Source organism: Coturnix japonica, chromosome 3 (assembly GCF_001577835.2).
Source record: "Coturnix japonica isolate 7356 chromosome 3, Coturnix japonica 2.1, whole genome shotgun sequence".
Lineage (NCBI taxonomy): Eukaryota > Metazoa > Chordata > Aves > Galliformes > Phasianidae > Coturnix > Coturnix japonica.
In genome coordinates, this window is record NC_029518.1 from 27,885,778 (window position 1) to 27,911,529 (window position 25,752).

Sequence of the window (25,752 nt, forward strand, 5' to 3'; positions counted from 1 at the left end):
GACTGGGCTGGAGGGGGGGGCGGGTCAGAGGAGCCGGGGCGCCCGCGCAGCCCGCTGGGACCCCCCGGGCCGCCGCCGCCATCATGTACCGCTCCGGCAGCGGCCGCTCCGGCCCGTCGTCTTCTTCGTACTCGCACCGGCTCAAAGAGAGCGGCTCGGCGGGGTCCCGTGCCTCCCGCTCCGGTCCGTCGGGGCCGGGGCCGTGCCGCGGCCGGCCTCCCCCGCCGCCGTCCCCCACCGCCGCCGCCGCCACCGGCGCTTCGCCGCCGCGCCGCCACCGCTCTCCGTCGGGTCACCGCGGCGCCTCCCGCCGCTCCCCGTCGCCGCACCGCAGCCGGAGGCCGCCGTCGCCGCCGGGAGGACCGGGGGCCGGAGGGACGAGGGGCCGCCGGGGGAGCGAGCACGGAGACGGCGGCAGCCGGGTAACCGCCGACGGGCTGCGGGTGGGGGCGGCTGACAGGCCGCGGTACCTGATCCCGGCCACGGGGCAGGGCCCCACGGCGTGTTGGGCCGGGCGGAGAGTGGTCCCCGGGGTGTCCTGAGGAGCACCGTGCGGGTATCGGTTATGGCCGTTTTAAGGAATGCTTTTTTTTCTCCCCCGTTATGTTTGTATTTGTCTTTTAACGCCCTGATCCGTTTCAGCTCAGTCTGGAAGGTGATGCTTTTACTAAGGGAAGGGATGCAGCTGGTCCGTTTCCTCCAGCTGTCACAGCGTTGTCACAGCGCTGTGTTATTGTGTCAATCTTTTATCGATGGGAAGGTGACTTTCTTGGTCAAGTGTTGGCTGAGTGTTTTGTCTGAGCACTTTCTGCTGTCACTGACATACAAAGGAAGCCGTGTTACTGGTACTGATCTTGGAATACGAGCTGTTTTCTGGCTGGGGCTGCACCACCAGGTGTGCCACTCTTACTCAACCCACGCACAATCTGACGTTGATATGTGGATATAGGTGTGAAGCTGTGGTGTTGCAGCTGAAGCGACACCACCTTGGGTGCTCATGGTGGTACCTTGTTCTCACTCACTCAGGCTGTTGCCCTTGGTGTAGCACTTATCCAATAGCTGCTGCCTTGATAAGTCATAACTTTGCTGTGTGCTCGTGTTACTCTGACAGAAAAGACTTTTGTGCTGTGATGTTATAGGTTCCCTACTCACTTAACTTGGCACACGTATAATTAATAGGAAAGATGCACTCACGTTTTTCTTTTGCTCTGCAGTGTATTCTGCACTCATCACAGAATCACAGAATTACCCGGGTTGGAAGGGACCTCAAGGATCATGTAGTTCCAACCCCCCTGCCTGGCAGGGCCACCAAACATGTTTGTGAAGGTGCAAAAGTGAACTGCTTTGAGAGACTGATTTGGCTGGAAGTTAATTCAGCCACTATCTGTTGTCTGCTGTGATTGATTCACTGCGTGGTAGGACTCTGAGAGAGTGGGGTTGCCCTTTGTGATGATGGTGGTTGTTCTTATGGGATCTCCTTGGAGCTGCATCTATGGAAGAGATGGCAGGTGTCTGTGGTGGAGTTAAAAGTCAGCTGTTGGTGTAACCCATCCCAAAGGTGTGGAAAGATAATACTGTGTTTGGCACTTAAGCTGGGCTGAGCAGCTTGCCTCTGGCCATTTACTTTTAGGTGTTGTTCACTATTACCTTAGCCCTATAAATTGTTGTCAGAGTAGCCCTGCAATTTGTCTTGCTAATGAGATCCAGGTTGAAAAAAAGTTGGTTTTTTTTTTTGGCTTATTTTTTTAAATAGAATGGATTTTTAGTATGATTAATGTCATTTTACTTCGTAGCCTGATGGGCAGTGACACAGTCACAGCTAAGGGGATGGTTAACAGGGATACCACAGTATGACAGGCATTATTAGCACTCGGTCTTTCTTTTTGCTGTGTCTGCAGTAGGTTGGCAGTGTAAATGGGCTGTCACAAAACTTGTGACACTACTGTGTTTGGGGAAAAAACTTAATCTAGGAAGCAGCTTTCACTGTGTGAGTCAAAGTGAGATGATTTAATACAGCTCTTTAACCTGTATTTTGCACTCTGGCATGTGCTGAAGCCCAGTATAGCTCGTTCTCAGAATATATACTGTGAATATTTTTTTCCATTGAAGTTTTTGCCCACCAAGAGGTGTTCAGCCAGCACTGCTTATCTAAAGGCGATATTAATGCAGGAGATACGTGTATAGATTGTTTTCATTTTGTAGAATGGCTGTTTACAAAATCAGAGGAAGAGAAAAGCTGGGATTATGCTGTTTTCCAAACAGTGGAGCTAAATGAGATCGAAATAAAATCAGCAGCAGATTCATTGGGTCAACACGCTCTGGTAAAGTTTGAACAAAGCTTTTCAACCTGTACGACTTAAGACCCCCTCCACAGAAGCTGAGGAAAGGTGGAGAATTGAACAGTAGTGTTAACAAGTGGCGTTTTGAAGCTGTCACCGAGAGACGAATTCAGACATAAGCCTGAGAGAAAGAGGCATTGAAGCTGCAGTGAGGAAGGAGGACTTGGAAGAGGGGAGTGTGAGCATAGAAGATGTAGTACATGAAATGTAGGCACTGATGGGATAAAGGCACGAGGTTGAAGAGTGGAAGAGTTACTGTCCCTGTGCTTCACATGGATTGGAATATGAAAGGAACGTCCTTTGAGATTTCTTACTCCCTTTTCTTGATTCTGGGCATTGTGTTTTTGAGATGACGGGCGCACATTCCCAAGGTATCAGCATTGGTCTTACGTGTAACAGAGATGCTGACTGCGTATTAGATGTTGGAAGAGTGGATGTTGTAAGTTTCTTAGTAACTGAGGAAAACCATGGGAACTGGAAGAGCATGGAGTGACAGCAGGGGTTTGGGGTGAGTACTGAAAAATGTAATGGGGGGAGAGGAAGGTCAGGGCTGTTCAATGAAAGTGTTTGGCAGACTGTATGTTCTTGCACGACAACACATCACAGTGTTTGTGTTTTTGCCACTGATATGCGTGCTTGTTCTTTTTATAGCCTTTGTCAGCTCCTTTGCTTTCATGTAAGAAAGTTAGATGAAAGTGAAGGGTTGGACTATTTTGGGCCAGCAGGGAAATAAGAAATTAAGAGCTGATATGCAACCGCTGCATTTTATGTGGTATTGGCCACTACTGTTTGAGAGCCTGGAGAGGAAGGGAAGAAAACACAGTGCAGGGCATTGGTAGGATGCAAATGCTCTTAAAACTTGAATTTGTCTTTCACAACAGAAAGTTCAGATACCTTATGCACCTTCAGTGCGGTCTCTAGATGATCTGTATGGTGGTGATATACATCCTGAACTAACTGAATGTAAACCATTCCCTTCTTTTATCCAAAGTTCCTTTATATGAGGCATAACTGTCACTTCTCTGTCTCCAGTTTCTGGGGATATTGTCATATTGCCCAACTTGCTGTAAGCCTCGATGGCAAAAAGGTGCCTTTCAAGATAATTGCAACTGCAGGGTGCCCTGGAAATTCAGTGTTAATCAGAGCACGTTTGAGCCTTCCAAGTGTGCTTGTGTGAGATGCACGCACCTTGTTTGTGTTGTATTTCAGCCCAGCTGGTCCTGGAAGATGTTGTACTCTATAAAACAGTTGGTCTTAGAAAATCATTAGGGTGTGTTCTCATAAATGCTGGGCTTCAGGTTAATGGAGAAAAACAAAAATCAGTTTGATTTTATCTTAGAACAACGACATGCACAATGGGTTCTAGTGCAGATTTGTACTGCAAGTAAATTTTGTTAGATGAATTTGTGAGGCAATCATACATTTTTGATGGGGGTTATATAATGTTCTTCTTTGGTTCTCTTGGAAGATTGAGCTCAGTCTGCTACACCTTCCCAGGGCAGACAGCACGGATACAGCTGATGTAGTGCACCTTCAGCTTGCTACTGCTGTGAAGGTGATATGAAGCACATGACTGGTTTGGCAGAACTAAAGCAGGTTCTTTGTTTTCTGTTAAGAGGAATATAAACCATGGTTGTTTAAAAAAATAGATCAAGTATCTCTTCTTTCAGTCTGCTTCTTATGGAACTTCCCTTTGGTCATTCCCGAATTTTAGTAGTGTGTTCTGAAAGGATACAAAGCACAACTTAACAGTAATGACATTCTCTGTATTGGACACGTCTCCGAATGGAGATCAGTGCAGGGCAGTTAGCTCAGGTCTTCTCTGCTGTAGTTCTTTGAAGGATAACTTAACTGTGGTTTGGTTCTACCAGTGATAATGGGGTGATGGAGTTCCTGCAGCCACTGACATTTTTAGTATTAGGTTGTGCTTATCCAATGAGAGCATCATAAAGTGAGGAAAACGGCCGAAAACATCACTGCGAGGAAAATCTGTGTTTAGACTGGTGTATTCTTATCTTCGTGCTGTTATTGGAGCTGGTAAGGGCCAGAAATCCAGGCACTTTTATTACGATAGTCCTGGCGCTGTTTTTTATGCGCTGTTTGTTTAACTGATTCCACTCTAAGGAAGAAAAGAGCTCAGCGGTGAAATTGGGACTTGTTGAACTTCTTTGATTTTCCACCTTCCAAAATGGTACCTTATTTAAGGTAATCTTGAGTTGAAAATTTCCCTTTTAGATAATGTAAACTTAGAGCTTATTGCTGGCAGCTTGGGTGAGAAGTTAAGTGCAATTAGTACCCTCCCATTTCTTTAGTAACTATTAGCAATTGAAATACTTGGAATAAATACTTGTCTAGTTTTTGTTTTTGTTTTTTTTTTAATTGATCCATCCACCCCAAGTCTTGTTTATTGAACAGAGTCTCTTGCCTTTCTGTAGCTCAGATTAAAACTCCCTGATTGATGGGCTTGCACTCTTTCTTCAATTTACAGAGACGTTCACCGAGTCTCCGCTCTGAGTCTTCACTGGAACAGAGTTTGCGGATTACTGTTGGTAATGACCGGTATTGCATTGGCACACCGGAGAGAAGGAGGCTGCCTGATAGACTGGGCTCACCAATTGATAACCTGAGTGACAGGTATGGTCCTCCACAGCTGGAACTCAAGCATATGAAACAGTAAGAATATGAGAATGGCTGTACTGGGTGAAGCCAAGCGACTCACTGGCCCAGTAGTCTGTCTGTAGCGGGGACTGACAGCGTAGTGATGTAGCAATGCCTCCTTGGAATACTCTCCCAGTCTCCAGTATGTTTTGTCATGGGGAATTTCTGAAGAGGCATTGTTGCCTGTGTTTGTAGTAATCCTGGACAAATGTTTGTTCTCTGACTTTTGTCAATTGTTTCTTGTACCTATATCAACTAAAAGGGCCAGGAGGATCTTGCAGGAAGGAGCTGCTTCATTTGATGTATCACAGCTTCAATTACCTTCTGTTTCTTATGAAGCAGCTGACATAAAGTAAGGTTGTTTATAGACACTGTTGCTCTTTGATTTCCTCATTTACTGGGAGGAATAATGTGTTTTCTTGATTTTTTTAGTATAGTCCAGAAGAGATCCCTAGCATAGCTTGAAGAAAGCCTGTCATTTTGGCTTCAGAAATCCTGCTGAGGGAATGTGAGCACTGTCATACAATCTCGTACATGATAAAGTGTTAGAATTCTTAGTATTCCTTAATTGGAACTGAAGAGAATCAGTTAATGAAGAGAAGTCAGTTGTGTTATAAGTGCTGCTGTAAACACTGAAGTTTAAATATTAGTAGGTACTGTTAGAAAATCTTTGCCTTCAGTGGAAGAACAGGTAGAATCTGGCAGAAGAAGTAAAGATGATCTTGTTCAACTGAAATTGTTGGCTTTATCTTAAAGCTGGGGTAGTTTGTGCCCGAGAGCAGCCATACTGTAATTTTAATCAGGCTCAGGCATACAAAACAAAAAGCACAGTAACATCACTTTTTGATACAGTTACCCCCTAGCTGTTTAAAAGGAAAAAATAAAAGAAAGTGAGAAGAAGCAGTGTATTTCCTGTCTCTCAAATGTAAGGTTAAGTTTCTGCAGGTGCAGAAAAGGAAATGAGAGTTTAGTTTTCGGTATTGTCACTTTTATGGCTTTACCTCAGTCCTTCTGGAATCAGTTTTTTACTTGTAAATTCCTTGTACAGTCTGCAGTCTTCCAAACAAGATGAGTGAATATGCCTGGGGAGAATGCAGTGGTTGGAAGGAGCAGGAAATTGTATTTAGGAGAGCTGGCGCTGTGCTGCTCCAGCAAATTAAGAACATTGTGGTGGAGGAGTTGTCCCATTGCTTCAATTTCTCCAGTGAGGTTTTATATGTAACCTGTTCTGTGGTTATACTTCCTGGTTAGGAGTAGCACCATGTACAGCAGAGTTTATTTTAACACGAGAATGAAAATCACTGCTGTGGGCATCTTTACCCTCTTGGTAAGCAAATAACTTTCACTTTCTCTCTGTTACTGGACGAAAAATGGTAACAGGGTAATTAAAGCATTAAAGGGGGAAAAAAAAAAAAGGCCTTTGTCTGTTCCTGAGAATGACCTGAGGTACCGAAGGGATTAATTGGCATAAGAAGTTGGACAGTGTAGACCTCAGTTTTTAAGTGATTTGCAAAGTGTAGGTGTGCCAGAGCTCCATGTGGCTAAGTTTACTTTTTGTTTCATTTTGTTTGTGTTTTGTCATTGTTTTTTTTCCTCCTCCATTCTGTTTGCATTGGCTGCACTTGACTGAATGGTGCCACTGTCCAGAAGCTTAACATGACAACCTAGTCATCCCTTTGCTTTTCTAAAGCTTGTGGATACTGCTTATGGCTTGCAGATTTATTCACTATTTGTTATTTTGGTTGTTTTAAAAAGACAGTTGGTAGTTGGTGAAGGATATTGTTCTTAACATATTTTTTTCTCCTGTGTGTGTGCCTTGGTTCGGAGACACCAACTTTATCACTGAGCTTTAGAATGTGGCCCTTCCTGGGGCCTATCATTGGCTTTAATACTGGGCATGTCACATTCTTATTGTACACACAATCCCTCCTCTTTCTCTTAGAAAAAAAATTTGACCATATCACTGTGGAGACTTGGTCTGCATTAAGCTGTGATCTGAAATAGCAAATTTTGACTTAATATCAAAAGTGACAGCTGGCTGGAATGTAAACAGTTTGTTGAACTTCCAATTCAAAGGCTGTTAAGATGGAGTCCTATTGGCTGCTCACAGTGGAGTATCTTTGTTTTTTTCTGTTTCAATGTATATAAATACACAGATATGATAAAAAGTAACCTTACATCAGTTTTCATTCTTTGAGGCATCATTTCTATGTAGTCTATGGTCTGTTCTCTGATACTGTGATTTCCAGTAATTCATAGATTCTGCAGTGGGGTGCAATTGGGATGCTCAGTGTGGTACCACCTTGTATCCTCTCCCAGGAATGCAACATACTTAGTAGACTTGGCTGACTGAAAATTGAACTATTTTTACAGAGTACATATTTCAAAGAGCCATAGTTTCTGTAAGGCAAGTAAATGTTTTTCTCACACCTTTATTTAATCTTTGGTTTTCAATCTGTGTCCTCACTATTTAGAGTGTATTTAGAACATTCTTTTAAGTGTGGTAGGATTTGCTATTCCTGTCTTTGCAAAGTTTGATTTAGTATTCCTTCCCCTTTGTTGCTGCAGTGAGAGTGTTTGGCAAGCATGGGTGCAATCAGTTTGCTCTAAAATCAACTGGAGGTGTATGGTGAAGTACATCTGTTACTTGATCACCATGTTTAGGTATAGCAGGTTCTCGTGGAAGGTGATGGTGGCACTAAAGAGAGACATTTGCTTTTAAATAAATTATTTTGTGTAGGCTATGAACAACAACATTTGTGTACAAAACTTGGTTAACTTGTACATAGATGTTTTGGTGCTTTTGGAAGAGTGGAGGTGCATGGTTTATTATGGAAGAGGTGCCGTTGATATCACAGATACTAGTATATACCATATTTTTGAAGACATTTTGGGTCAGTAAAGCATCTAATAATGTAGAAAGTGCTTTGCAATGATGCATGTCAGAGATGACGTGAAATTTCAGGTTGGTTTTGTTCTTAAATATGCTTGTGTAAACTATGAAGGTAAACAAGAAGACTTACTGGGTCACATTATTTATTTCTTGGTCTGGTGACTTAAAAACAGGTCTGTAAATTATCTGCAGGGCTGTTATTTGATTTTGTTTGGTTTTGGTGGATTTGTTTTGTTTCTGGAAAATGTTGTCTCACGTGATTTTTTGTCTCCTCAGATCTGTTGAGGCACTTTTTTTAGGAGGAGGATGTGATGTTTGAAGATTCAGGCAGACATATGTAGTTTATCTCAAGCTGATGTCTTAATCACTCAGGAGAGATGTTTTCTAAGGTTTCTGTCTCATTGATTTCCCTTAACTGAGCACATTTGCTTCCCATTCTTGGATGATCTTGCTAGAGTTTTGAAGTATCTGAAAATAAAGACAACAGTTGGCAATTTTAAAGTGGTTTGGTTTGTTCCTGCCCGATGTAAATGACAGCGGCAGAGAAGTTCTCAGGGGCTGAAGGGAAAAGGAGTTGGTTAAAATAGTACTCCTCATCGGAAGTCTGTAGAAGTTGGTCCAAAAAAGGATAAACCAAGAAATAGAGCCCGTTATTCCCAGGTTGTGCTAGTTGTAGTCCACTGCATATAATAATGCGGGGGCTGGCACAAAGGAACAGTGCTCTTACATTTACTATTCCTGATTCACTAATACCATGTCAAAAAACTGTGCTGCTTTTGTAGGTAAAGCAGATTGTGATTTTGACAATCCTGTCTATAGATCTTTTGCAACAGAAAACACTGCTAGAATTTGTGGTCTTTTTCCACAACTGAAGTTAGAAAGAGGATCTGGTTGCGTGTTCTAGCGTGAAACTGAATTACACATTGAATAATTCATATGAAATGGGACCTTAGCATCTCGCTGGGAGAGGTGAGGAAAGGGATTGTGGCCTGCAATATGTTAGTAATGTTTTGTTTGGTTTTTTTTTCTAGTTGCATGGTCTCTCTACAGAAATAAGTTCATCCTGCCAATTTTTCAAGGCTCAGCTGCAGTGTGAATTGAATTGTTTCTGTATTTACAAGTGACTTTGTAGGAGGGAAGCATGACACTGTTAAAAACAGCAATCCTTTCTGTCCCCTGCTTCTGTTTAGTGATGGAGATGCTATTCTGAATTTGATTTGGAAATTTCTTGTTCTTGAGTGAGAATAAGACCTAGTTTCCCTGACTTAAGCACTTATGTTTTTTTCGTGCCTTCTCTTATGCAGGGATGACATGGCTGATGGTCCCATATTCACCAGAGGCCTCTCATGCTCTCGAGGCTTGGACAGGTACCTGTCACATGAAGATCACTCTTCAAGTCCCTTCAACATGAGGCATGATGAAGACTACCGCAACCGAGATGTTTTTCTTCATCGTTCAGATTATAGTCCACATTACGGTCGTCGAGAAGAGCTGCCTCGTGGATCTGACAGAGATGGTGACAAATTTAGGAAATCTTTCTACCCATCGAGACCGGAAGAGAGGGGACGAGAAATAAAGCGTCCACGATATGAAAAAGATGAGAAATTGCACTGTATGAGTGGAGAGCATCCAGGTTTCTCATCAGGAACACGAAACTATCGCAGACGAAGCCACAGCCTTAGCCGCAGTAGAAGTCCAAGCCCGTCATACCTGAATGAAGAGTTCCGAGAGCTTGACCGAGCCAGGAGGAAAAGAGAAGAGGAAGAACGTAATAGAAACTTGAATCATGACATTTCAGACAGTGGTTATGCCATCCCAGGCTTGACTAACACACTACAGACTTCTGAGCCTCGTTACACATATAGGCCTGAGGAAATACCATCCATGCCCAAAAAATCTATATTGAAGAAGAGAGTAGAGATGGAAGTAGAGTCTCCTATTCAGGTTTGATCTCTGTTTATAGCTGTCTCTTCATTACTCCTTTCCAAAAGTCACTTTCATTTTGACATTTTGACGCTTACATTCTCCTGTCTCGGAAAGGACAGGTGTCTTTTTGCAGGCCTGTACAATTTAGAATTGCATTGGAAATTTTAAATGGTGAAGGCATTTAACCAGGGATTGTATATCTATGAAATCTGAGGTAGAACAAAATGTTCTTGTTGAAATTTGCCCCAAAATTCTCAGATTGTGTTGAAAAGCTGAGTATTTTTGCAAACAGGCAGTCAGGACATTGATAGAAGCTATGGCTGCCAGAGTGCCTCTTTCTGCTTCTTTATAGACTGAGGACTGCCTGATGAATCCTCAGTGTCTTTGGTTGCAAACATCTTTGAGTATCCTTAATTTTTTTCTTTAGACTGTAGGCTACTTAAATTGTACCCAAGCCATTCCACTTGGATTTGAAAATCAGAGTATCAACAGAATTGGGACCACTGTGATAAATTTATTTTCTCATGTTTTAGCACATTGTTTTTGATCTGCTTATTATACTGATCTGGTTGACAGTGACATGTTTATATAGAAGGTACTGAAGAACCCCAGTACTGAAGATTCTGTTCAATGCCTGTTTTTATTTCATATGCCATTAATTATGTATATCTGGAGAAATGACTGGAAGTATTCACAGTACAGTTACTTGTCTTAAAGTGTTATATCCTGTTTGTGTGTGATTAAACTCAAAGCAGAGCTAAATTTATGTCAGTGTTTCAGCTTAAAAGTTTCATTTATTAAGCTTATAAAAAAGTTAAATATAATTTTGATCTTGTGTGCTCTCTAGGATGAGCTTTCATTGCTGGACATGACATTCTAGAATAACTAGATAACTACTTTTTTTAATCTCCTCTCTTTCTCTTTCAACTGTGAATTGCCTTTCGTAACTCTTCAAATGTGGTCTTGAAGAGAAATGATCATGCTTTTTTGTTCTACAAGGTATGTAGTCCCTTCAGAGGGTGCTGTAGTGAATAACAACTTCTCTGTCTTTCAGCCTGAGGAGTTTTCTAGCGGCCCTGCTCCCAGCAAGGATCTTCCTCTTCTTTCTAGTCATTCATCTTTACCCCAGAGCAACAGCACAGCTCCATTTTCCTCTGAAGTGGAGAACTTTCTCAAGCGATTTAACAAAGATTCTGTTATGGAGTCTGCAAACAAAGAGTTACATGATAACTTATATGAGTGGAACCCACTTTCTGGGGCTCCCAAAGACACTTTTACATACGGAGAGAAGTTTGGAAGCTTCTTAAGTCACAAGGAGAAAATAGAACCCAAATCAGAGCCTGCTGATCGTCATACCGACTTCCTACTGCCTCATGAGAGGGCCAGTCAGGATGGCAGTGGTTTCTCCCGAATTCTGGGCATGATGGCTGATTCTGTCAGTGCTCAGGAGAAGAGGAGGCGTAGTTTTCCTGACATTGAGGATGAAGAGAAATTTCTTTATGGCGATGAGGATGAAGACACTAAAACTGAATCACACCTCATTCAAAAGCCTCCTGTGAGTTGTAGCACTGAAGTAAGAAGCCAGAAGGTGAGCCTGCCTCCTTCTCCCGCTTCAGCTGTCAAGCTGGATTCTTTAGAAGAGCCTAATGTTGAGTATGCCAAGATTCATGACTTACTCAAAACCATTGGACTTGACATTGGTGTTGCTGAAATCGGAAGACTAGCCATTCGTACTCAGGAACGCCTTCATGGCAAAAAGTTGTCGTCCCGTTCTCCTGATCGTCGCTCTTCAGATACTCGCAGAACAGACCCTTGGGACTTACGTCGAAGCCGGTGTGGCACTCGTTCTCCAGACTCAGGCCAGCAGCACTCAGCATCACCTCCCATTTCTTTCCAGCAGTCTAAAGATCCATCCTCTCTTCAGAAATCAGGATATACAAAGAGCAAGCTAGGAGGACCAGACGTACCTCCATGTGCACCAGATCAACCTCTTCCTTCCGTTTCTCTCATTCCCTCAGTTCCACCAGCTCCTGCTAATTTACCATCTACACCTACTTCTGTTTCCCAATATCAAATTCCCAACTATTCCCAGTTCACTGCCACTCAGATGCCCCCAAACTATCCACCTCCCGCATTGGCCCCTCCAGGATATGATGCATATGGGCATTATATGGCTTACGCAGCTCCTGGCTGGACCATGTATCCCCCTACCCAGCAGCCTAATCCTGCGTTGCCAGAGGCTCACGGGCTTCTTACTATGGCCATGTCAGCGAACCCTACACGTCCCAACCTCCGGGTTATTGAGACAGTCTCTATGGAAAAGGATGCCGCTGATGTGAAAAGAGACGGTTCTGTGCTTGTTCGTGTCCCTACCACTCCTACTCATTCCAAAGCGCCCCTTCGTCCATCTTCACACCCTCCCAAAAGTACTCCAGAAAAAATATCAGATGAAAAAAACCGAGCGGCTCAGAAGCAGAAGGTATGCTGTCTATTCTAATGTATATGTATCCAAATATGTCATGCTGCTTGCTTACTGGGCTAGAAGCTTTTCCTCTTTAAATGCTCTGATTTTAGCCTGAGTGGTTCCAGTTTAGAAGTACTTGGGCTGAATTTGTTTTTGTTAAAGATTTCTAGGCACTTGTCTGTTTATTCTGTAACAATTCAAAAAAGACATTTAAAATTCCCCCAGATTGCACTCTTGTAGGTTATAGATTAGGGCCAAACAAAAGCCTACAGAAAGACACTTGGTAGTCACATGTTAGCTTCATTCCATTGAGGTTTAGATATTCAAATCATTGAAGATTTGTAGGTACATAAGTACGTGGAAGGATGGTGTGAAAAAGACAGAGCCAATCGCTTTTCATTGGTGCCCAGTGACAGGACAAGATGGGTATAAATTGAAATACCTTCCATATTAAAAGAGCTTCCATCTGAACATGGGAGAATGCTTTTTTAACTGTCAGAATGACTGAGCACTGGCACAAGTTGCCAAGAGAGGTTTTGGGGATAAACAAAAGCTTTGGACTGAGATAACTCCTTTGCTTTTAGTTTGAAATGACTCAAATAGAAGTACTTAGACAAAAAGCTATTTGAGCAGATGAGCAAATTTTGACTGTTTGCAATAATAATAATTTCTTCAGTTGATGTTGTTGAACTTTTGTTGTTAATGGAACTTAGGCACTTGTGAAAGAGCTGTGTTGGCTGAAGGTTTGGGGCTTTCCTCCTGCTCTGACATGCACTGGTAGCTCAGCTATGTGTCTTGGCTGGACTTCCAGGTCATTGCACTACAGATTTCCTTGGCTTGGGCTTAGTCCAGTTCTTTGCTGAATGCCTTGGGATATAGCAACTTTCATGCTTCATTTGATTCCCCCGTGCTGCCAGAAAAGCTCAAGTCACAAAATGATATTTTGATAATTTGAAAATAGTAAAAGTCTTACAGCTTTCAAGAAGTGGCCTAACTGTGTTGGTAGAAGTTCTCCCATTGGTATATGCAAGATTTACTCAAGGCAGGGATCTTGCCGACACTTACATTGACATAGTAGTAATGGTGCTCTAGTGAGGACTAGTCTTTGGATCAGTTCTTGCTTGTTCAAGGGAGGAGTCAGTAGTAATCTTCAGGAGCATTGTGAAGGTAAGATACTGGGACTTGTGTCATGGAAAATTTGTTAGAAAAAAATTAGGGAGGAAATGGAAAGCACTTCTCAGGTTTTAACACATTGGATGTTTTTATTCAGTGAGAGTCAATTCAAACTAGTGAAAAGCGAATGTATGAGCTCCTCCTGCTAGACTTTACTGAGCAAGAAACAAACTTCATACATGCGTTTAATCTCAGTCACTGATGCTTGCAAAATGTTCTTGGTGATACAGTTAAGATGCACTGAGGGAGAATCCTGAATGACGGCTAAAACCTGGCAAAGTCACATTAGGAGAGAAGGTGATGATGGGCAGAAAGGTCAGTTATATGCTTTCTGTAGAGGTTCTATGTGAGTTTTGAAGAGCTGTTTAACATTAGACTTGATCAGCCCTGTAAGAAGATAGTCAGCCAAGGCTCAGTGCCTTGAGAAATGATCAAACCAGGCAGTTTTGGAGAATACAGTGGCCAAATTACCACATTTAGAAAATACCCTGCTAATAGATTAGAATGAGATGTGTTTTCTGTCTTACCGATTACTGAATTCTGACACAGGGAACTAAAATATCTATAATGGTTCTTGCTAGTGGCAGCAGCAACAATGCTAATAAATTGGTCTGCTTAAATTGGGGTGAGAAAAAAATTGCACTTGTATATGGTTGGAACATAAGCGCAGGTATAGTTACTTGCAGCTGCAAGTAAAGAATAGTATTTGTTGGGTTATAATACTCAAGAGCATTTTGAGAATAGTGAGCAATGTTCTGTGACTGGCAAACTGAATTCTTGCTGTCTTTTCACAAGACTGATTAACTTACGGTAGGTGGAGAAGAAAATCCAGTCTTCTTGCAATCTGTTTAGGTGATAGAAGAGAGAGAAAAACTGAAGAATGAGCGAGAAGCTCGGCAGAAGAAGCTTTATTATCTGAAGACTGAACTGGACAGGCTTCGTAAACAGCAAGGTATGGCACATCTCCCCCAATTTCTTTTTTTCCATCAGCAGTTCCTGTTAAAAGTGAATACCAAAATGTACAGGCAGAACTCCTGAGAAAGCAACGACCTAAGTACTGTACTGAAATTAATTATGTTAAAATCTGACTGTTACACTGAAACAGACAGCTGCTCTTCAGACTTCTTTAGTAGCTTGGTAGGTTAAAGGAATTCACGTTTGTATATTCTAGTGTTTTTTTAGAAGAAATAAGAAATAGCATCTGAAGACTTGTAGTGTGTCTTTTAATTTTTGTAAGTCTTATTTGGAGAAGGAAAAGTCCTCTCTAACTTAATAATTTATGTTAATTTAAAGCTTTTGTTTTTATCAGAAGTAAGTACTTCCACCTGTGGAAGGTATTCATTTCAGATTGTAGTGTATACTTAACACAGAAAACAATTCTGCTTGCTTGATCATACAGTAATTATTAAGGTGATCCTTTCTCTTGAGGATTGTGCTGTCTTTGTTAGGGGTGTATATTAAGACACCTCTACAGAGGTAGATTGTTCAGATTTGTTGTACCTACAAGTTGGTTCCACTTTTAAACCTTCCTAGACAAAATACAGATCTTAAGACAGTTTTCATGTTGCATTTCCAACTCCTCTCTTTCCTTGATTGGCTCAGGAGAGATGCTAAGGAAAAAACGACGTGAGAAGGATGGACACAAAGACCCTTTGTTGGTTGAGGTGAACAGACTTCAAGAGAATATTATGAAGGAGATTTCAGAGCTCCATAAAGAATCTGATGCAGCAGATAAGAAGCAGTCTGAGCTTGACAAAGTAGCACAGATCTTGGGGATTAACATATTTGAAAAATCCCGGAAGCCATCTGTGGAAACCAAAGATTCCTCAGAAAAGAACAGCAAGTCAGAAAACACAAAAGCCCCGGAGAAGGCAACTTCCTCTAATAAGGTAAAATCTTCTGGGTTGTATACTGATGATTTTTCCATTAAGAGAAGAGGGGATTGGGGAACAGCTGCTCACAGACATTCAACAGAAGGTTCATTTGATGGCGTTTATTACCACATCTCATGCTGTTGTTGATTGTGTATGCAGGTGAGAGTAAATGTAATCAGAGTTTGTAATTTCCCATGGAGTTTGTGCAGTTCAAGACCATTTACTGTTTTTTATCTTGGCTTTGTGAGGTGTTGGATGGATTGAACAGTAGCATAAGTGTTTGTAGCTGTTAGGTCTCAACTCCCTATTGAGAATGACAGACTTTTCTGTACAGTATTTCCAGTAGTGCCTGCCAAAAAGGAATGTTTGTCCAAGCTCTCTGAAAGTTTGGAGCATGTTATTTTTCTCACCAGGTGATGATATTAACAAATCATGGCAAGTCTTCAATATGATTGTCAGCTTAACACAATTATTACATATATGCTAAGTGTTCTATCTTAAGAAATGTCAGTATGTGCCATGGTGGTCTCTTTGACTTGGTCTCTGAGTGGTGGATGCACTACAAGAGGCTTATCAAGTTCTCAAATTGTTTTTAACTCTGGAAGAAGTATGTGATGATAGTAGCATCTGAGAGGTTGTATGTGTGTTCAGGACAGTAATGATGTCGTTTTCTTCTGTGTTATCAATTATGTCACTAGTATAGATGATGGGAGATAGTAGTTGTTTTTTGCGTATGCCTGACTTTACTGTGTATTTTTTAATTTTTGCAGAAATTAGTGTTATTAGGGTAAGAGGTGAATCTTGTAAACTTTTCCTTATGTTTCGTCTTGGTCTGGTTCAGGGAGTTCATTAGATGTCTTTCATTTTAAGGCTTGTTTTTGTGCATTATTTTTGAACCAAAATCTGATGTCCACTTATTTTTACAAGTTATTTGCATCAAACACCACATGGTACAAATGTGTAGACAAGAACATCTGTTAAATCCTACATTGCATTTAAGTTGTATTGTTTTCTTTTCTTGAGATGAAGTATGTGTGAATGTGTCTTTCATTATTTTTACTTCCATTGTTTGCATTGTCTGAACACATAATAACTTGTTCCCCCTTTATGGTTCCTTATCTTAACATTGAACATAGGATGGTGACCTTAGCCTCTGAGATTCACCTTGTAATTCTGATTGGTAACTTTTGTTTTTGTAAAAAGAAAGATAGTGCAGACTTTCAGACACTGAGACCAGTTTACTTGGCCAATCAAGGGGCAAAAACATTTATGTCTTCCTGCGTCTTTGCAAGCTATTTTGTGGTCTTTTGTTGCTGAGCTTGTGTTTGTGCGTTGTAGATAAAATTGCAAAGTTGAATCTAGTCTTGTACTAAAAACGCATCCTGAGATTTCCCCCAAGTTTCTGTTGATGTGGATGTAAGATACTATGATCTGAAAGTTGTTTGTTTTGTTAATTGCAGAAGCACAAATGGGTTAGAGTTGGCTGTCACTCATCTGTTTAAGAAGTATTGTGTTTCGTAAAGCCCTGGTTGAGATAGTATTTAATAGGATATATTGTGTGGGTCTATAAATAACATAAAAGAAAACAACTCTTAGGCATCGTGAAGATCCTTCCATGCATTTCTTACTGATCATAAGTTGATCTTCTCACTGTTTAAGAGAATGTCGGCTTTGCTACATTCTTGCATATAGAATATATGCAAATATTCACTGGACCACTTCTTACTCTATACCAAGAACTAAATTGCATTGGGATGTGGAAATTTCTGGAGTGCATAGTGGCACGGATGTCTCTTCATCGTTTGTGTTACTGTTTATGTTGCATGGAATGGTATCAGGAGAGAACCCATTCCTGATAATCAAAAGGAGTTTCAAGTAAGGCAGTTGTTATTCATTGTTTTTGCATCTGTTTAAGTAATTTTTTGACACCACTACTAAATTACTTGGAAATCATGCAACTGGTTTGGACCTGCTAAGTTTGGAAAGATGCTGTTCTTCCTGGAATGCTGCACAAATGGGAAATGGCAACATGGCGGGCTTTCAGCCATTGGGAATGTAAATCAAAACTCAAAATATTCTTAGTACTATGCAGCAGAATGCTAATCTCAATTAGCAGGGCTTATTCATTATTTGTTTCAGGGATTATTTGGTTTGCTACTCACAGTGTAGCATGTGTAGCATACATACAACAAGATTCTGAGCAAAATGTATTGATTTTGGCTAATGTCCTGAAAGGTCTGTGCATTATTGCATGGCATCTTTCTGTATGAATCAGTGTAAGTATCACATGCTTAAGTCACAAGGTGCTTCTCCGTATGTACTTAGGTAATTAACAGAACTTTAGTACTGTTAAGCAATGAGTCTTCCTGAGAATTCAGGTACTTTCAAGTAGTCTGATCAAGTGATTGAGTTGAATACTTCTAGTCAACTGACTTTTACTGTTGTCTAGTACTATAAATTGAAACTACTGAGATCCTTGTGTGAAACACATAAAATGGGAAGGGTGCATGCTTTAGGGGATTTGTTTATTTGGTTCCTTGATTACCTACAACCATCCAGCCATTACATCTGGGAATCTTACTGGAAGCTCTTCACTGTGACCACGCTGCACCTTAATCATCAATACCAGCTTTCTGAAACATTGGATTTAGCCTGGGAGCTGAAAAGCAGGTGATATATACTTTTCTTTTTTTGTGCGTGTGGCTTTTGCTGGAGACAAGATCTGAGTTCCAGAGTACTATGTCTGTCCTACCTTGTCTTAGATAAACATTTCCTTTTGTTCAATTTAGGAATCAAAACCCACTAATGAAAAATCCAAAGGCAGAAGCCCGAAGCCAGCAGAATCCTCTTCACAGTCCTCCAAACATCCTTTCCAGTTGGCCAGTATTTATGAGTATTATGATGCAGGGAACCACTGGTGCAAAGACTGCAATACCATCTGCGGGACCATGTTTGATTTTTTCACACATATGCATAATAAGAAACACAGACAGGTATGTGACAGGCTTCCTTCACTATGTGCATTTCATATTGCTATATATATTAGCACTGAAACATACACCACAGAACTACATTTTACAAGAGAAACTGAAGTAATGAATGCAAGAAGCTGCGTATCAAATTCAAAAATGTTGGACTCGAGTAGTTTGTACAGCTACTGGTGTGTTCTGACTAGTGTAAACGGGGCTTGTATTCAGTTCACTTGGGGCCTAGTGTTTGATATTTTAGTTTTGTGTTTGCCTGTCCTTCAATATTGTTTACATCTTACCCTCTTCACCGGTTATTCTCATGTTATAAGTTACAAAAAGGGAGGGAAATGTGGAAAACCTAGCTCCTGTATATAACTGCACGTTGATTTTAATGTTCAGTGTTCTGGAAGGATGTTGAAAAAAAAACCAACAAAACAGCCCAAGTGTAGTTGCCTTGCTAGTGTAATATGTGAGCCTGTATACCTCTGTCACTGTGCAAATAGACCCTGGATCCTTACAACAGACCTTGGGCTTCGAAGACCCAGAGCGAGACCAAACAAGACTCCATAAAGCGCATTGATAAGATAACTGTTCCTGCCAAAGGTACGTTAATTTTTTTAAAACTTGAATTTCTTCTCCATTAGCCCTCCAGCAGGTTTCAGTTTCTCAGAGAAAGGAAGTTCAAATCTTGCCATAGTTACAGGAGCACATATAGATACTGTATTGTTAGTAAATGGCAGATGATTTAATTTCCTGGCACTTCTGTGGGAAAGGAGCAAGAATGTAGGAAAACATAGTATGGTTCCTTCTTTTCTCTTCAGAATTTAGTTTCTTATTTTGAATACTGGTTGACTTTTTCCCAATGTTCTGAAGTCATTTTTACTAACATATTACAATTCAGATCAGAATATGACCACAAAATCTTGCTGTGTTTGAGCACACCTTGTGGAGTACTCCACAGTCGTGCAACAGACTCTTCCATTGATCACATTTTGCGTAGAGTTGTCCCTGAAAAAGTACTAATGAGTACTTGGTAGGATTTTGGTAGTATATTAGGTAACTGCAGCAGGTTCTGCAGGCACTGGGATGCACTTCTAATAAACTTCAGTGTGTTCTTTTTATAAAGCAGGTGTTTGTTATTTGAGGAGACTATACCACAAAGATGGAAGGTAGATGAAAATTGTAGGAAGTGTTAGCCTGTTTGTATAGAGTATAGCTGTTACATTGCCAAGAGCGCTGGTAATTTTTAATCACAGTAATCAAGATTCTTCACTTTACTCGATTGCTCCTACTAGTGGTATTTACCATACTGTCAGCATAAAATCCACCAATTTCTGTTTCAAAAGTGTGAACAGGAACATTGTTGGAGGTTTTGCTGTTATTCTTTGACGCATTTATTTGTCTTTGTTAAAAACTTGGCATCTTTTAAATTTTGCTTTTGCTGAGTGTTTCCTTCGGCCTTTTCAGGGTCTGAGTTTCTGATTCCCATCACTGGTTATTACTGCCAGCTCTGTCATGAATTTTTTGGAGATCAAATCTCAGCTGAGCAGCATGTGAAAAGTCATCCTCACAATGAAAAATACAAGGTTGGTAATTGATGGGACCAGGAGTGAGTGATTCCTTTTGTTAGCCTTTATTTGTTCTATCATCTATTCCTGAGGAATTACATTTGACATGGTGTATTCGGTTATTTTTACTGTATTGCACTGAACTGACTAAGCAGAGCTTCCCACTACATAGATATTAACCTTTCCTCTGCATAAGGTTGTGTTTCAATACCAGTGTTGATTTTCAAACTCTACAGAAGAATGACAGCACTGCTGGAGGCCACCACTCAATTTGTATTAAACTACAGGATGTAGAGTTTGTGGCATCTCAGTTTCTCTGTGGGAAAAAGTTCTCGGCTCTCTCAGTGTTGAGAAGGCACTTACTTAACAAGGCAAAGCTGTTACAAGGCAAAGCTGTTACAGAGTTGAATTGATGTTATTTTTTTTTATTGAAATAGTTGCTAAAACTGTGCCATTTATTTCCTTAGAAATATGTAGATGAAAACCCTCTCTATGAAGAAAGGAGAAATCTTGACCGTCAGGCTGGACTGGCTGTAGTTCTAGAAACGGAGCGCAGGCGGCAGAATGAACTGAAGAGGAAACTAGTTGAGAAACAGAAAGAAGAGAAGGATGAGAAGAAAGCAAAAGTAATAAAGAAAGAGGAAACAAAGAACAGCCCAGAGCTTGGAGAAGGAGCTAATGAAAGTCAAGACAAAACAGATTCTTCTGAGCGAAAAATGGGTATTAAGCTTAAGCTGAAGAAGGAAGAGAAGAAAGAGGATAAAAAAGAGGAAAAGAAGGAGGAATCTAAAAAGGAATCACCGAGTCAGACATCATTTGGAAAATTCAGCTGGAAGAAGGCTGAGAGAGAGGATAAAGCCCCAGGAGCAGCTATTCCGAAGGAGGAGAATATGGAGGGAAACAAAGAGGAGAACAAGTTTCAGTCTGGGAAACTCCATGCCAAGTCCATTGAAATCAAACTGTCTGGGAAAACTGTTATTCCACACACTAGCCCATGGACACCAGTTGCTTATACATCAACACAGTCAAAAATTCTGCCCAATCTGCCAGTCCCCACTATGATTTTCAGGAAATCTACTTCTGCAACAGTTAGCAAACCAGCACCTTTGAACACTTTTTTATCCATCAAATCCTCTGGAGCCACTACCAAACCACTACCCGTGGTAAAAGAAACAAATGCAGATCTTCTGCTGCCTCCAGATATCATCTCAAAAGCTTTTGGAGGAGAAGAGGTAATATTAAAAGGGTCAGAGGAGGATATGAATGCACCAGAGAAAAGTGAGCCTTCTGAGTCTTCTGATATACCGCCTCCTCCACCTCTTCCACCTGCAGTCCAGCCAGCTGCTGTCATTCCTGCAGATGAAGTAGCTCCAGGTGTGTCTGAAAGTGAACAGACAATGCTGGCGATGCCTGTAAGGCCCCCTCCTCCACCACCACCTTCAACTGCTTTTAGTGAACAGGCAAAAAAGATAGAGAAACGAAACTCCTGCCTGGCCACTGCCAATGCTAAAGATCTCTATGATATTTTCTACAGCAGTGGTGGGAAGGGTTCAGCTGACGGCAAGCTTGCAAGTTCTACGCTTCCAAATGGAGAAAACTCTAACCTAGCAAAATCTGCAGATTTTCCTGCAAACTCTAGGACAGTCAGTAGCTTATCCTCCTTTAAAGAGGAATCTCAGAATGTGGCTACTGAAGTTTGCCAGGGCCACTCAGATGAGCCAGGCTCAGTAATGGAGAAAACTGGTTTTCAGGACATTTTAATACCTAATTTTGAAACGAGTACTGACACTGAAGGTGATATTCAGAAGGATGTAGATCAAAAATTCCAGACTCTTCCAACAGATATTCAGATTAAATTGAAAGATGGGGATGCTTCACAGGGTAGTAATCAAGTAATGGACAGTTGTATTCTTGATGAGAATCACACTGAAAGGAACAAGGAGATATTTCAGCCTCAGCTATCAGATATGTCAGTCACAGAACTAAAAGCAAAACCTGATTCTCAGATTCAGATGCCTGCAGAAGAGGGACTTGTGGATGTAGCAAGTCGAGTGCAAGCAGACAACAAAGAGTTCTGTGATCTGCAGAGAACGGAGATCCAAGAGAAAGTTGGACAGGAAGATGCAAATGAAGTTGCAGTTAGTAACACAAATGCTTCTGGCACTTTGGAGAAAGACGAGGAGATGAAAGACAAGGAAATAAAAGCAGTAAGGCCTGAGCTTATGCTAGAACAGGTTGAAAATCAAAGTTTGGTAGAGGAAAATTTAAGTGATAGCTTTAGAACTGTTTCAGAAACTGATAGTCCACACTTGCTTAGTGATTCTCAAAACATTTTAAAAGAAAAAGCTTTAGTAGCAGTAATGACAGAGCAAAATTCTATTGATGCCTCCTTAAAAGATGTGAAACTGAAGAGTGCAGCTTTGGAAGTACCAGGAGTCCTTGGCAAAGCTCCCCAGATTTCAGAAACTCAAAGTAAGATTTCAGAATTGACAAGAAGCCCCCCAAAGCATTCCCAGAATGCTTCTGGGAACAATAATAGAGAAGAACAGGTCGTGGCAACCACTTCTTGTTCTGAAAGTGGTTGGAAATTATCAAACACTTCAAATGTAGAAATGAAAAATGGTTCTAATAAAATTAGTGCTTCAAGATTGACAGAGGGAGAGACAGAGACATCTCTTAGTAATCCCAAATCTAGAAGTAGCACATTAGAAGCACAAGAAAAAGTTCGACCAGAACTGTCAGGTCGTGCAGTATTAGATAAGCAAACCCAAAGGCAGGAGGTTGCTTGGTTAGTCAGTGCCTGCTCAGGGAGCATTGTTGAACTCAGATCCAGTGTAGAACTAGTAGTTGAAGTTGATAAAAAGTCACTAGGACACAGTGGATCTGATGAAACATTAGATGATATTTTTGCTAAGAGAGATGCTAAAGGAGTAGGAATGGCAGGTTTTTCTAGGGCTTGCTCTGATCTTGTCCAAGAGTCAGCAGTTGCTTTACCAGCAGATTTCAGTGAGCATCATTTAGAAGAGGCTGTCAACAAGCAAACAAAATACGAGGCTGTAAGAACCTCAGCAGCCAATGACTTTAGTCTGAATACCACTTATTCAGGATCTAATACCAAGCAATCTGAAAGTCTCTCTCCAAGTGTTAGTGAGGATAACAAGAAAGACTCCTTGAGATCAGAAAATACAAAATGCAGTGAGACTCCCTCTGAGAAAGCAGAGCTTGAGTTTAAAAGCACAGACTTTAATTTGGGAAGTACTAAGGCAGTACATGAAGACATCAGTATCCTTCCAGCAGGACTTTTAAATACAAATTTGAAAGAAGTTTCAAAACCAGAAACTACTGCATCCATTAAACTGGAGTCAAACAAACTGAGCAAGCTGGGCACTGGAAAAACAGTGGATGAAACAGAGATTACTGATTCTGTCACTCTTACCTCTGGTAGTTGTGAAGATAAACTTTGCAGCCAGGTTTCTCAGACAGCTGCATCGCAGCTTGGATTGCAACCCTCAAACAATGACACTATGAAAGCAGTCACACCAGTTCCAGAAATGCAGGGCATTTCTCCCGTGTCCGAGAGCCTTCGGCAAGTGGAGGAGAGCAAAGGTGGTGCTGAAATGCTGTCACTGAGCTGCGATGGAGGCAGCAGACAAAGTCAGGTATCTGGTTGTGTGGAAACGTTCCTTCCTGGACTCAAAGAAACACATGGAAAGGAGGATGGCTCAGGAGGCAAGAGACTATGCGTTATCCAGAGCAAGAAGACTGAGCAAACAGAAACTACTGAGAGTAGTTTGGAAGCTACAGCAAATTCAGGAATTACTGAAAGCTTAGCAGAGAGCCCAGTGGGTTGAATTGAACCCAGCCAGCCCCAATATTTGAGGAGCCAGAGCCGGGATGATGTGTATGGTTTTGTTTGTTTGTTTTGTTCCAGTTGAGGGGTTTGGGTGCACTTTGCATCACAAAATCACACAATATCAGGGAAGGGACCTCAAATGGTCATGTAGTCCGATTGCCCTGCCTGAGCAGAAACACTTAGGACATCGCAGCATCGTAGGACACGGCTAAATTGAAACTTAACACCATCAGAAACCAGACACATGTTATTCTGTACATAGTTAACTGTGTAAAATGTTTTTTCATGTGAATTTTTTGCCGATTTCTTTTCTACACTTCTGCTATTAAAGTGGAATCTCTCGTTTATAACGCGTGCGTCTTTGTTGTTTATTTTGGGGGCTTCTGTTGTTTGAACGCTTCCGGATGATTTCCAGCTCACCTTGTTTCTGTGAGTAGCATCGCAAGTAGTCCAACCTCTGGGACAAGCTCAAGAACAGCAATTTAGAACTTGAGGAAATGGAGACTTGCAGAAGAACTAAAACTGAACATTGCTTTAAACTGTAATGCATGGTTTTGTTTACTTTCATTGTTTGAAATGCAAGAAATGTGATTTATCTTCTGTTTGTTTGTTTATCTGTCTTTGTGATTTGTAATCACTGCTGTATTACATCTGTACTTAAGCTGTTTCACTGTATTGTATAAGCACGTTTATGGATGCCACATCACTAATCAAGGGGAGAAAATCTGTCCGACTGGCTTTTGGAGAAGAAGACTAATCGGTAAGGCTCTGTGGCCTGACACCTGGATCAGACATATTGAGGTCACTTACATGTTTTGAAATGGGCTTTCTTTCATTGTATTGTGATCCAGTAACTGTTTGTGTTAAATCGTTTAGCAGCTGACCAGCTCTGAAGACGTAGAAGATCAGAACCCTGGTGTCAGGAATTGGACTCGCTTCATTGATAGAGACACATGCATGCCTACCCTGAATGATCCTAGAGCCAGCAGAAGCTCTAGAGTGATGGTTTTCATTTGTATAGCTCGTTAAAGACTAAAGTATTAAATGTGTTTGCTTGGATAAATTGAACATTTTTATTTGTAAATTGTTTAAAAAATAAACATACAGTGTTCAACAAGACTTTCTTCTTTCTTTTATTTTTTTCCTCTTTTTTCTTTCTTTTTTAGCTCTAGGAAAGTGCTTTATTTCAAGTACGTTCTACCTCCTGTGGTAGTTCATAGAAGCTGTAGCCAATGAAGATATTCAGCAGTTGGCCTGCTCAGTAAAAACCTGATTTATTCCCAGCTGAAGTCAGTGGAAGAACTTCTGTCAACATCATCACTGGAATTTTGTTTGAAATCCTAAGCCTTTGTAAAGGAGGGAGGGAAGCAAGCAGAGGTCATTCATATTTCTGTAATTGCTACCGGCACGTGGACTTTCAGAGGGGGAAAAAATGACATTTTGTCTTCTGTTTCCATGACTGTGTAAAGATGTTATTAAACATTTTTCAGTGTTGTTATTGTGCTTTTTATAATAGAAATACAAGAATATACAAAAGTGTAATCTGAATTTGTAAAGCTAGGGTACGTTGTCAAATAAAACCCACCCAAAATCATAATTAAATAAGGGAGAAGCTTTTGAGAGCCTTTTTGACTGCTTTTCACAGTTTTAAGCAGTTCCCGCATTGAATATAAGGAGAATTTGTTAGTATCGTTGCCCTACTTTCTTCAAATAACCATTTGCTATCAGAAAGAAAGAAAACAAGGTTTGATATGCTTTTGATAATTTGGAAGTGGAAGTTGGGTAATGGGTAGAAATTGTTAAAACTCTATTATTTTTCACAGTTCTTTGTAGTTGTTTTTCGGTTTTCTATGACTGACTGATTATATATCTGAGCTTGTTTGTTCAACACTTGACAGCTGAATATTCTACCTACATGTTCTTATCAGTTTGTTCAGTGAAGGGCCTGCTTAGTTATAAATCTGACGTGGAAGAGGGGGACCTAAGCTTGCCTGCCTTGTATTGAAGGATGTCAGTGCAGGGAAGGAAGTTAGGA

At 41.0% G+C, this 25,752-nt stretch overlaps 1 protein-coding gene across 3 annotated transcripts; it reads left to right on the plus strand.

Annotated features, from left to right (window-relative positions):
- The first annotated feature begins 5 nt into the window (after positions 1 to 5).
- On the plus strand, positions 6 to 24,836 carry ZNF318 (zinc finger protein 318). Of its 3 annotated transcripts, XR_001553979.2 has the most exons (11): positions 6 to 422; positions 4,828 to 4,973; positions 9,195 to 9,834; positions 10,871 to 12,295; positions 14,306 to 14,405; positions 15,056 to 15,342; positions 18,117 to 18,320; positions 18,800 to 18,899; positions 19,764 to 19,882; positions 20,332 to 24,477; positions 24,594 to 24,836. XR_001553979.2 is itself a non-coding variant. In XM_015857706.2 (10 exons), exons 1-10 carry the CDS (start codon positions 84 to 86, stop codon positions 23,713 to 23,715), a joined length of 6,744 nt encoding a protein of 2,247 aa, XP_015713192.1. In that variant the 5' UTR covers positions 6 to 83; the 3' UTR covers positions 23,716 to 24,836. The 3 variants fall into 3 exon arrangements, 2 of the variants coding, with proteins under 2 accessions (XP_015713192.1, XP_015713193.1); XM_015857706.2 differs by having other exon boundaries at positions 20,332 to 24,836; XM_015857707.2 differs by lacking the exon at positions 6 to 422 and adding an exon at positions 493 to 2,847 and having other exon boundaries at positions 20,332 to 24,836.
- Positions 24,837 to 25,752: the final 916 nt, after the last annotated feature.